The sequence below is a fragment of the Bufo gargarizans genome, chromosome 5 (assembly GCF_014858855.1).
Source record: "Bufo gargarizans isolate SCDJY-AF-19 chromosome 5, ASM1485885v1, whole genome shotgun sequence".
In the NCBI taxonomy this organism is placed as follows: Eukaryota; Metazoa; Chordata; class Amphibia; order Anura; family Bufonidae; genus Bufo; species Bufo gargarizans.
This window is the reverse complement of record NC_058084.1, coordinates 310,712,940-310,726,813: the sequence shown is the minus strand read 5'-3', so window position 1 is coordinate 310,726,813 and position 13,874 is coordinate 310,712,940. Positions and strand designations below refer to the sequence as shown.

At 39.1% G+C, this 13,874-nt stretch overlaps 1 protein-coding gene across 1 annotated transcript in view; it reads right to left on the bottom strand.

Annotated features, from left to right (window-relative positions):
- Positions 1 to 855: 855 nt before the first annotated feature.
- The window catches only part of MYLK4 (myosin light chain kinase family member 4), a 105,334-nt gene continuing 92,315 nt past the window's right edge, over positions 856 to 13,874 (bottom strand). Inside the window, 4 exon segments of the mRNA XM_044295493.1 lie at positions 856 to 3,796; positions 6,295 to 6,367; positions 11,233 to 11,323; positions 13,216 to 13,368. Of these exon segments, the coding sequence (XP_044151428.1) occupies positions 6,320 to 6,367; positions 11,233 to 11,323; positions 13,216 to 13,368 (292 nt within the window). The 3' untranslated portion in view covers positions 856 to 3,796; positions 6,295 to 6,319.

Here is a 13,874-nt window from a genome sequence, read left to right as displayed (position 1 = left end):
AGTTTTACTCCAGGTTTCCATAACAACCCACTGCTGTAGGTCAGCTTTAGGCTAAGGCTACATGACGACATGTGTCGCCCGACAATAAGTCACAAGACACATAGGGCACAACTACACTGCTACATGTGTTGCGTGATATTCATGTCGCGCAACAATTTTTATAATGATAGTCTATGGTGTCGCACTGTGACATGTGACATGCTGCGACTGCGACGTGACAATCGCAGAAAAATCCATCTTAGATGGATTTTTTTCAACTGTTGTGTCGCAGTCGCAGCATGTCACATGTCACAGTGCGACACCATAGCCTATCATTATAAAAATTGTTGAGAAACAATGTCGCGCGACACATGTCATCGTGTAGCCCTAGCATTAAAGGGGCAGGGCGCTGTGGAGGTCACTGTTAAAGTGGCGGGCACTGTGGAGGTCACTGTTAAAGAGGCGTTCACTGTGGATGTTACTGTTAAGGGGGCAGGGGCCACTATTAAAGGGGCAACTTCTGTGGAAGTCACTGTTAAGGCAGCGGGGTACTGTGGAGATCACTGTTAAGGCAGCGGGGTACTGTGGAGATCACTGTTAAGGGGGCGAGCTCTAACAAGGTCACTGTCAAGGAAGTGGAGTGTTGTCAATCTCACTGTTAAAGGGGATGGGCTGCTGTAGAGGTCCCATTTTAAAGTGGCGGGCACTGTGGGGGAGTTGGTGTTAAGGGGTGGGGGACTGTGGAGTTCACTGTTAAAGGGGCGGGTGCTGTAGAGGTCACTGTTATGGGGGATACTGTCAATATCTTTTAACAACACACACAAACATTAAATGAAATAGATGAAATATACCCATGTGAAGCCGGGTCCTTCTGCTAGTATGTATATATATATGTATATATATATATATATATATATATATATATACACACACACACACAATCATTTTTGTAGTTGGTGTGAGCTTCCTTTTATAGTTTAGCTACTTTTATCTTTATGCAACTCATAGTTTCAACTGTGATATGTATTATACTGTATAATAGCTTTCATTGACGTCAGTGGCGTCCAGCAGCATACAGCTCAGAGATAAGGATGTCTCTGCATTATATAATTCCTTCTTTTTATTAATCTTTTATCCAGAAGCTGGCTTCTTTTTATTAATCAGTGGATGTCCCCACACAGAGAACACCACCAATGCTACTGTATCTTCTGATGCATATCTGAAATTGTGTGCAGAGGTTCATATTCCTTTAGGAAATCTTGTTTAAAACCATCTGAGACATTCCAAAAGGAAATGGTGTTGGGCTAGTCCAGTCCATTATTCCCTACAGCTCAGGCCAGCAATACACAAGCACTTTTGGTTCATATTACCTGCCAGCATTTTCATTTCAATTACTGTTGTAAAGAGCTGGAAATTGTTCATGTGAGGTTAGATGTACAAATATTGTAAAGAACTGGAAATTGAGGTATTAACAAAGCATTTGTTTGGCTACAAAAAATGAATATAATAGCCTTGTGCCGTTATAGTAATAGAAAATACAAAGCAGTGTTTAAAGAGGTTGCACTAGATTTTCCATGGGCTGAGTCTAGTATTGCGGCTCACATACAACTGAATCAGTTTCAGTTGCAATATCAGTTTCAACCCATAGATAAGATTGGAGCTACAGTATTTCTGGAATTAAAGCAGATTCTTTATTTGAAGGCGCTGGCCCATAAAAACATTTAGCACCTATCCACCAGATAGATGATAAACGTATGATGTCTGGGAGCCTGAATGGTGGGACCCCCACCAATCATGAGGACAGGGATGCCCACCTTCCCGATGTGACTGGAGTAGTAATGTAGATGTGTGACCACTGCTCCATACACTTGTATGGTACTGCTGAGTACAACGCTTGGCTATCTTCAGCAGTCTCAAAGAAGTGAATAGAACAGTGGTCACACGTTCTTACTACTGCTTTATTCACAGAGGGGACTTGAGGTCACTCAAAATACATTGCTTGGCTATCTTAAGCAGTCCGATACAAGTGAATAGAGCGGTGGTCACACGTTCCTACTACTGGTTTATTCACAAAGGAGCTTGAGGTCCCTCATTCTCATGGGTCAGACCCCCAGTGATCATACCTTTATCATGTATTATATCTATAGGTAATGCATGCTGTTCATGGGCTAACCCTTTTAAATTTTTACAGTTTATGGATCATTCTATCTTTTTAAAGAAGTACGTTTTCAGTTCTAAAGACTATTGTGAATTCTCAAATAAAGTCAATAGATACAAATTTCTATTAAATTCACTAATTTAAAACTTTTCAAGTGGTGAACACCTATTCTGAAGTTTCCTGCTGCAATTTTATATTCTAGTTTTACATATATGGATATGTCCACATGGGGCATGAACACTGCAAATTTGCCACAGCGGATTTGCATGTGGCACATCCGCAGTCTTTTATGGTATCAGCAATGTGGATGAGATTTTAAAAATTCTCATCCAGACTGAAAAAATCTGCTGCGTCAACTGATTATCCCTGGCACTTTGCTTTTGGCATGAATGCCTTGTGTTAAAATGTCTGTATTAACACACTGAGCTCATTTTGGACATGTTTTGATGGACCAACTAGAAACATTATGAGCTAAAGCAATATGATATCAACCATACAAAGGCAACATTTTTTTTCAGACGATAGCAACAAAATATCTTAGGTCTGACAACGCCAAAGTTTTACTGGAGATAGAGGAAAAAGACCAGGACTGTCTGTGGCGCTGCTGGGAAGGCACGACTCCAAAGAAGTGAAGATCAAATGAAAGTCCATATTCTTCTTTAAAAGCAATGCATTTTGGGATAGAGCAGATCTCTTCATCAGGCAGAATACACCACCTGATAGTGTATTCTTCCTGACAAAGGGATCCTTCCAATCCTGAAATGCATTGCTTTGAAACACCAATAAATCCTCTCATCTTATCTCCACTTCTTTAGAGGCGTGCCTTCCCAGCGGTACCGCGAACAGTCCTGGTCTTTTTCCTCTACCTCCAGTTAAGCTTCCGGATTAGATACTGGAGGAACTGGTGCAGCCGCCAGCCCAGCTCCTTACAGCCCTGAATCTGGGGGAATTTTCACTCACCCACGGTCCTGCAATATTGCTCTCCCTTTTTTATTCTAGATACCAAAGCCAAAGTTTTACATTATAAATATCAAGTTGGTCCAGTCAAAAGTGTCACCAAGTGCAGAGAAATATGGTTCCTCCAACGCAATGATTACAAGGAATCTACACTACACATGACTTATTGCTTATGAGTGTGATTCATCCATTTATTAGATTGCAAATGACTCATCTTATTGAAAAACAGGCCACCCAGAAACGGAAACACGAAGAGCATTCCAGGGTAAAAGGGTGGGACAGCCTGATATCCAATGTCGCATACACTTATTTAGCACAAATATGTGTAAGTAAGTAGAGTGTATGATAGGAGAGAGCCATGATTCAGGCATGTAGTACAGTTGTGAATGTTATAAAAAAAATTAAACTTTAACAACCACAAACCAATGCATTTATAGAAAGCATTTAGACACATACACCTGTGTTACAGACACAGTAAAGGACATTTGAACATCTCAAACCCTTGGAAATAGCTGGTAAGATTCTTGAACACAGCGATTTTAGCATGTGAGAGAGGAAGTGGTGAAGTTAGCCTTGTCATGCCAAGACCCGCCCTTAGTTGATGGCAATGGTCCAGCTGGTAAATGCCCAAGTCATCTCATGGAAGGTCACAGCACCAGAACTGCTCAAATGTCTCACAGCAGACGCCACACAGCAGTGTTTCTGAATAACAGAATACAATACTTATTAGTTCAACAGTTCACTTTGTTATTTCTCTCCTAATTCATTATTTGTGTTACTTTAGGCTATACTACTCTCCAGACCTTTATTACTTGTGAGGAAAGTTAGCCAGAATTTCAGGTTAAACTTTCCTTTTGCTGAAACAGTTCTGCCAAATGCTCCTTAGCAACAGACAGAAAATGTCATTCTTTAGTAACAATATAGTATAACGTGACAGCTCTAAGCATGTCGTTATAAGCAGCATCTCACTAAATGTTAAATATCTTAATAAACCTAAGCAAAAAGAACTAGAGATTATATAATTGATATTCGAGTTTTGCAGCACATTAATTATTTATGAGAATCAATGGAAGGAGAGATCGACTTCTCCATTACAATGATAATAATATTTATCGGACATCTATAGAAACTGCGGTTCATAGTGTACACTAGCTTGATTCATTTTCAAATGTGTTCTACTTGCACACTTAATTGCACATTACTGCTTTTTACAAATACTGTATATTTAATGTATTTATTTTATATAGAAAATGTGGATCACTCTTATTTGTTTCAAATATTAGACCTGGGCAATCAATTCTCGCATTTGTGTACATTCTATATATTTCAATTGCATATAACTCCATGAAATATACACTACTCACAAAAAGTTCGGGATATTTGGCTTTCGGGTGGAATTTATGTTCACGCTACAGAGATATTATATCATGAAAGTAGGGCATTTAAGTAGAAGCATGCAATGGTGATTTCCTCATCTCAAACTATTTATTAAAACAAAAGCCAACAACAGTGGTGGGTATACCCCCCACAAAAAATGTCAGTGTCTCAGTAACTTGTCATGTGGCCTTGAGCATCAATTACAGCTTGACAACGACATTCTCATGCTGTTCACAAGTCGACTTATTGTCTGCTGAGGCATGGCATCCCACTCTTCTTGAAGGCCGGCCCTCAGGTCATTGAGGTTCTGGGGTACTCAGTTACAAGCCTCCACACTGCGACCCAGCTGTTCCCATAGGTTTTCAACGGGATTCAGGTCTGGAGAAAGTGCAGGCCATTCCATTTGAGGTTCCTCAGTCTCCAGCAGCCATTCCCTAATGATCAGACCTCGATGAGCTGGCTCATTGTCATCCATTAAAATGAAATTAGGCCTGTTTTGTTCATGCAACTGCACAATGACTGGATTAATGATGTTATTTAAGTAGTATGGACTTGTCAGAAAGTGTAGGGCAGTTCTGTATTGACTATACACACCTGCCCACACTGTAACACCTCCACCACCAAAGGCTAGTCTGGTGACAATAGTGGCTGATGCATTGCACTCTTCTTGAAGTCTCCAACATCGTTGGTGGCCATCATTTCTGCTAAGCGTGAATCGACTTTCATCAGTGAACAGCACTGTGGTTCACTGGTCCCTCGTCCAGTGTAGATGCTCCCTGGCTCAGGCAAGACAATGACGCTTGTGCCTAGTGGTGTGGTCAGGAAATCTTGCAGGTCGTCTAACACACAGACCATGCTGATGTAAACGGTTTTAAATGCTCTGACGTGACACTTGGGTGCCTCTCACCTCCCTTAAATGTGCCTGGAGAGGTGTGGCATTCATCATCCGGTTCCGTAGGGCATTGTTCACAATGGATCGGTTACCAGTGTAAGATGTGGCTAAAGAACATCCACTTCTATGCCTTTCTGTGACTCTTCCAGTCTCCCTGTATCTCTGTTGCAATCTGCTGATTACACTCTGCGACACTCTAATCTCAGTGGCTACTTCCGTCTGAGAATATCCTGCTTGAAGCCTCGCAATGACGAGGTACTGTTGATCAATTGTATCTTCTTGGTCTCATGATGTCAAAATGTTAATAACATGATGATGAGGACTGTTTAAATACCAATTATAATTGTACCAGGAAATTTATTGGGCGATTCATGGATCAAACACCTGTTGTGAATTTTGCCGTTAAGCTCCTTGTTAGAGAACAGCAAGTTGTGCAAAAAGTACTGAAACATTGAACAGTTGGACATGTGCATTCAAAAGTTTAGAGAAGGTCACATTAAGTTCACCTGTAAAGGTTAGAGTGCATTTTAGGTGCATCCTGAAATATCGACCACAAGCCAAATATCCCAAACGTAATATACTAAATTAAGAGTAGTAATTTGCAGTTAACCACAAGGGTAAAGCCTGATGGTGCGGCCAAGCCTCATTCCACTGAGGCAGCCAATGGTCACACAATTTTGAGATGAAAAACTGCCTGCCAAGCATGGGCGTTACTTGGCAGAACCATCAGGCAGTGAACTGGAGTGAAAAACTATTTACTAAAAAGCCAAGAAACAGGAAAGATTCACACACATGAACCACAATCTCAGATTTAAGTTTAGCTAATATATATCCTGTGACAGTGCCCACAAAGGGCCTTATTGAACAAATGCTTTAAAACATACAAATCATGCAGTTCATGTTTTATCTTGGTCATGAAATTTCAACAAACCTGTTCATTACTAGTCTGGAATATGTCACTTGCCCAGCGGTGCCTCAGATACAGTACAGCTTTTAGTTTTTTTCTGAAATGAAAATAATAATAATTAATACATTTTTAGAGCATAATTGTGGTCAAGACATAAATGAAACACAATCTTAAACATACTGGCATGAATCTAACACTTTTACATGTTATGAGTAGTGTTGAGCGCGAATATTCGAATAGCGAATATTATTCGCGAATATCGCAACTTAGAAAAATTCACGAATATTTCAAATATAGTGCTATATATTCGTTACTCTGAACAGTGAACACATGATTCCTCCCTGCTTCTTGCTTGTGGGCCAATGAGTCATTGGCCCACAAGCAACTTAAGCAGGGAGAAATCATGATGACTTGAGATGGAAAAAAATTATGAATATTCGAAAAAACAATAAAATATTCGTCTTTTTTAAAATCCTGTACAGTTGTTCCGGCATACTCCTCCCCGACAAGCGTCCCCGTCACCATGGGAATGCCTGGTGGTTAGAATATACCATTGGATCTGAGATTGTGAAAACTCTGATCCGATGGTATATTCTAACCTCAGGCGTTCCCATGGTGATGGGGACGCTTGTCGGGAAGGAGTATGCCGAAGTGAAACAACTGTACAGGTAGAAAAAAAATGACGAATATTCTAAAAAACGAATATATATCACTATATCGAATATAGTGCTATATATTCGTTTTTAGAATATTCGCGAATATAAATAATATTTTACAAAAACTTGGTGAAATATCGCAAATACGAATATGGCCCCTGCCTCTCATCACTAGTTATGAGATAGCAAGGTATTCTAAGCATGCCAAAGTTGCATGTCTATTGCCTTAATAATGTCTTATGGCATTACTTCTAGGGCTAATACAAATCTACTTAAAGAAATGTATATAGTACCCTTTATAATCCAATTTAAAATATGAAAAATAGTTTTTTTAACATCTTTGAAGAAATATAATTACTTAAAGCTATAGGCTCAGAATTCTGGCTTCAAAAAGTTGTAAAATTGGGCTTTTGTGACTTTTTGCATTCTTACACCACTCACTCGAGTTCTGAAATATGGGTGGGGAAGTGGGTGTGGCTAGCTATCTTAGTTAGTTTTATCCAGATTTATCAATGAGACTTTTTTCAGAAGTAGTCTCACTCCAGTAGGAGGATGGACTAGAAAAACTGAAGTAGCTTTCTCGGCACAAGTGTTAGGTTATGGATTAGACTAATTTATCAAACAATATGCGACAGTTGATAAATGTGGCATAAAGTACTCCAACATAGACTCAAGCAAAACTGACTTCAAATATTTCCCTCATGATTAATTCCCCCAAATATATCCACCTGCACCTGATCTTTACTGCCAAAATCAGATAATGCTTTTTACCATTTTTTTCAATTCAGCCAATCTTAGGCTGGTTCGTGACATGTATAAAACGTATACAGGTGATCGCAGGGGGTGCTGAGAGTTGGGCCACCTCCAATCTAATACTTCTTTCACACAGTTAATGTTCGGTCAGTGATTTCCTTCAGTGATTTGGAGCCAAAACTAGGTACGGCTCTAAACAAAGAACAGGTGCAGATCTTTCCCTTATACCTTTTGTCTGTGGGGGCTCCAATCCTGGTTTTTGCTCACAATCACTGATGGAACATATTCACCAAAACACTAATTTGTGAATAAGGAATAATATTAATGGCATATTCTAAGGATAAAGTCCCAGATGACCCCTTTAATTTTCCTGTAGTAAACGACAAAAGGTGCCCACAAACACATTGTCAGAGGTTGAAGACCCCCAATAGTGCATTAGCCATGGGTGCTACCATAAGAGCCACTGACATCTACACGGCAATGTGGCAGCCACAGTTGCCCCCTAGCAGTGTACTGAAGATACCCTTACTAAAAACAGCATAAGTTTACCGCTCAGATGATACATAGTATTAGACAGATACCCTAAGTGGTAAAGTTATACTATTTGTTTTTACTTTGGTGGCCTGGATCATCTTTCACACTTACCTGGTTGGGGACATTTATAATTTGCGGTTGATTTTGTGTTATTTTTTAAGTCTGTCTTTGCTTTGTGTGTCTGTGCCAAATTAATGAAATGGCATAACTTAACAATGCAGTGTACTTGGCATGCTTGCAATGTGGTCTATACCTATATGTGTAAAAGTACACCAGAGGGTGGCCTGACGTGGAGATGTGTCTTCTGTGCGACTTTTGCAAACGTCACACATAGTAAATGTGCCATAATCTGGGTCTAATTTTACTTTTGTCCCTTAAACATAGACTACTTTGAAAAATGGCTAGGCTAAAATGAGGCAACTTCAGCCTACCATGCCATATGTCAGTACATTTCACAAATGCAACCATCTTTTCTGGGCCAATGTTTATTTAAAATGGACTAAGGCAAAATGGAAAACTGCTCTGTGGTCAGATGAATCAAAAATGTTAATTCTTTTTGCAAACCACAAACTCCATAATAAGCAGACTCAGGAGGAGAGGGACCATCCATTAGTGCACAGTGATTTTGGCCTGGACAGCTTATACATCAGAAAATGCTTTACAGTACATAGTGGTTTAAGAATAACAGATGCTCCACACAATGTCTTTTTCAGGGAAGGCATTGCTTATCTCAGCAAGACAATGCTAAACCACATACTGTGTCTATCACATCAGTATGGCTTTGCAGAATAGTCCGGATGCTGAACCGGCCTGCCTGCAGTCCAGACCTTTAACCAACGGAAAACATTTGCTGCATCATGAAACAAAAAATTCGGCAAAGAAGACCCAGGACTGTTGAGCAGTTAGAATCCTACATCAAACAAGAATGGGGCAACATTCCTTTCCCAAAACTCCAGCAAATATTTACAGACCAGTGTTAAAAGGAGATGGGATACTACACAATGGTAGACATGGCCCTTTCACAACTTTTTTGAGATGCATTGCTGCCATTAAGTTCTAAATGAGTACATTTTTTTTCATTTTTTTTCCTGAAATGGTAAAATGTCTCACTTTCAATATCTGATATGTGTATGAGATTAGCAAATCATTGCATTCTGTTTTTATTTACATTTATTTACAATTTACACAGAGTCCCATTTTTTTTGGGGGGGGGGGGGGGATTGGGGTTGTGCTTTGCTTATTTTTTCAGTTTAATTTTTTCACATTTTTTTCCCTGAGATTTAATATTGGAGGTAAAGAGCAGATATTGGTTGCAGTTGGAAGAAATGTTGCAATCAGAATTTCTCAGAAAATTTTCAGGTTTTCAACATGCAACTTAAAGCAAATGTATCTCAGCATAGAGCGAAAAAGAATGTGTCATTAGAAAATGACCTATTGTTTAAATAATGTTTTTATTTTTAAAATATTTGTAAAATTTGTTTTGATGATGTTACAGTATTTTTCATTATACATTTCAATATCTACATTTAAACAGAAGCCATAAAATCCTGCAGTGTTTGCAGTGGCCACTAAGGGCCCTATTACACGGGCAGATAGAGCAGAGGACAGTTGGGAGGACAGAGTTCTCTCATGTCAATTCCCTGTCCCTATACTGTCTCATTATTTGCCGGCAGCAGAGTGCCTATTACACAGCGTGAACTGCCGCCGGCAAACTAGGATTTTTTAACATGTTAAAAGATCCTGATTACCGTTTGCTCGTTCATCGGGTAATCGGCTGCAGTATTACACTGCCAGAAGATCGTTAACGAGCGTTCATATATATATGTAATTGGGCCTTAAGCTTAATAATAGACAACACTTTTTGGTCTGTACAGATCACTTTGCTGCAGTTATCTGCTTATCTGTAATATCTACCTACAATGATATCACCTCTGTGTATAAAGACAGGATCCACTATTCACAATAGGTGATTGTCAAAGCTTATCTATTCTTTCTTTGTACAATGACCTCTGCACAAGTCAGAGAGCAACCCTAGAAAACTCTTCTCATATAGGTCAATGAGATCCCCTCTAGACCATTGTGTCTAAGGCCCACGTGGCTGCTGTAAATAAATTTTCTTAATGCTTTCTAAATGCTGCTAAGAACAGCTCAGGCAAGATGGCTGCCCCCATAATTATGTTGAGAAAACAATAAATAAATCTGCAATTAGAAAATAAAAATAGATTAGAAAAAAGGATATGTGTTACGATCTGGTTTGAACTGGCAGATGCAATTTTGGTGACACATTTCCTTTAAGACATTGAAACACCAATATGCCTTTACTGCATTTCTTATGCTGTGTGTTGATCAGGGTACCATGTTACTCAGAGTGAAAGTATACTCATTTATTAAAGTATAGGCTTGACTTAGATCTTTTTGTTAGTTTGCTTACATGAGGGAAGACGACAGACACAGTAAAGATTTGACCAAAGAACAAGCTGATGTTACATTTATCTTTCCCCTGGGCTGAGTGGTGCAAGATGACCAGTTTTGGGGACAGTCAGTGCTTGGTCAGTGATTTCCATCAGTGATTTTGAGCCAAAACCAGGTGTGGCTCTAACCACAGAACAGGTGCAGATCTTTCCCTTATACCTTATGTCTAAGGAGGCTCCAATCCTGGTTTGGGCATAAAATCACTGATGGAAATCACTGATCAAACAGTGACGTGTGAATGAGACTTTACTCTAATGTTGTACCACAATTTATTTATTTTTTAAGCTGATTATCTTGCACCATCAGGAAATATCTTGAGACAATAGAAAAGGTAAGTAAGAAATGTCTCTATCACTTAAACCCTACTCTGACAAAAGTGCTTCACATTCATTGTGCTTCTTTCTTTGTATTGTTCCTGTTTATAGCATATATATATTTGGGTGTAATTTTTTTTCCCAATACTATACAGCATATCCTCTGATTTGCCAATGAGCTGTGAATATGTGAAATATTTAGCTATTTTTGTCAATTTAAAGACATAACACACCTTTGAAGCAACCTGCTGGTTAATTGTGTAGTGCAATTTGGAGTCTGTCAACCATGGATGTTTTATAGCTTCACTTGCACTCATTCTCCAGCTGCAGAAGAAAAAGAATAGTAATAATGACATCTGAATATAATTAGGACCTGACCTGGGTAAGGTAATTTTACTAGTTTATTTACAAATGCCTATCCAGGCAATAGAACCTGTCTTGACCCAGGTATAAATTAATACTTCACTTTTATTTGAATACAAGTAAAACCTAAATGCTAAGTGTGTGCGAGGTGCACTCTTTAATTGAACTTAAAACATAACCAAAAAATGAAGGGGTGTTAAAAACACAGTACACCACTACACTGGTAGGTGTATTGCTTTGACAATTAGGCAGGGTGAAGAGATGTACACTCTCTCTCACCCTTACCACTGTAAGGGCAGAACACTACCGTACCACCGTCCGCGGTGACTCTGCCAGCTGAGAATGGTTGTAATAACAGCCATATAGAGTGGTGGGAGAAATGGAAATATCAACCCACTATGTGAATGGCGCATAAAGCGTCTCAGTTGATCTCAGACTGGGATTAGTGGCAACTAACACCGCAACACGGACTCGGTGCACAGTAGCCAAAACCACAACTAACTTGATTGCTAAACCAAACCAAGCAACGTCGGCCAGCCTGACCGCTAGTTGCTGGTTAACAGTGGAGTGGTGCACAGCGATTAAAAACTAACACTGCCCCCCGACATGTTTCGCCAGTATTCTGGCTTCTTCAGGGGTTAATGGGCAGCCATGAGTGACCCCGGCCACCAGAGCTCACAGCCTGGGAGAAAATACCCTCCCAGGCTGTGAGCTCTGCGCTGCGATTGGCCAGTGCTGCAGCAGAACAAGGGCAGACTCCGCCTACTATAACTTAGTGAACGAAATCTCCGCCTACTATAACTTAGTGTATAGGGCATAGCAGGAGAACGGAGCGGCGCCCAGGGATAATAGTAAGTGCAGTGAGATCCCCGGGCGCCGCTCTCCATGTCTGTATACTTAGTTAACAATGTCAGGATCGGTGAAAGGTCCTCTTTAAGTTCAATTAAAGAGTGCACCTCGCACACACTTAGCATTTAGATTTTACTTGTATTCAAATAAAAGTGAAGAATTAATTTATACCTGGGTCAAGACAGGTTCTATTGCCTGGATAGGCATTTGTAAATAAACTAATAATGATATCTGATACATAAACATTACTAATGTTAGTTATATGAATACACTATAGTGGAAAACATAGAAACGGAATTTATCCCTAGTGTTGAGCACGAATATTCGAATAACAAATTTTAATCATGAATATCGGCACTTCTAGAATTCGCGAATATTTAGACTATAATGCTATATATTCGTTATATTGAATATTTGTCTTTTTTTCCATCTGAACACATGATTCCTCCCTGCTTCTTGCTTGTGGATCAATGATGTCATTGGACCACAAGCAAGAAGCAGGTAGGAATCATGTGTTCACTTCAGATGGAAAAAAATGCTGAATATTCTAAAAAACAAATATATAGCACTATATTGAATATAGTACTATATATTTGTTTTTTAGAATATTCAGCATTTTTTTCCACCTGAAGTCATGATTCCTCCCTGCTTAAGTTGCTTGTGGGCCAATGAAGCAGGGAGGAATCATGTGTTCAGATGGAAAAAATGACAAATATTCTTAAAAACAAATATATAGCACTATAGTCTATACTGCTATATATTAGTTTTTGACCTACGCCTGTACTGAGTGCGTAATATTCGCATATTACGCGATCATTACCTTGCCGATTTTTGCGTAAAAAAAGAATGTAGAATATAACGAATATACGAATTCGCGAATACATGACGAATATTCTACAAAATATTTGCGAAATATCACAAATTCGAATATGACCCCTGCCGCTCATCACTATTTATCCCTGTATAACTCTTCTTGCAATAACAGTTAAGAAGACTTTACTTACCACTTTTCCTTTATCAGCAACTTAGAGATGAAATCTTTAGCAAATTCTGAGATATTTTGGAATTCGTCTCCTTCAAAGTCAAATTGAGATACAATGATGTTGTTTAGTGTTTCATTGTCATCTTCCCCCAAAAACGGTGAGAGCCCACTCAACCTAATGGTTAAAAAAGATAAAATGATGAAATTGATGTAAAATGTGGCACCAAAATATCTAAGCAGAAACCATGAAGTATATGTAGATTACTGAATTAATTGTTTTTTAATTAATAAAGATTATTCGTTCATGGCCACCCTGGTTGACATTGCAACATGAACCTCAATGTCTGATCCTCTAGGATTAGCTCTATTTCTTTTAAATTACAAAGCGCCTACTATTATTTTGCATAGCTGTCTCATCGGAATACTGCTTCTCCTTGAGAAGAACCAGCAAATGGAATGAAGACTGTTGGCAGCTCTCCCGAAGAAAAATACACAAATTGTTCTGCTCCAACATGAAGAAAACTAGTGCCACCTATAGGTTAGATAGATGTCCTTTAAGTCAGTTTCTTATTCCAAAAGGAGTCTTGGAACATGACTTGGGTATAAGCCAGATATACGCATTGATTTATTTACTTCTTGTTGGTTATGTAGCACATTCCATAGTGCTATGCACACTCTGTA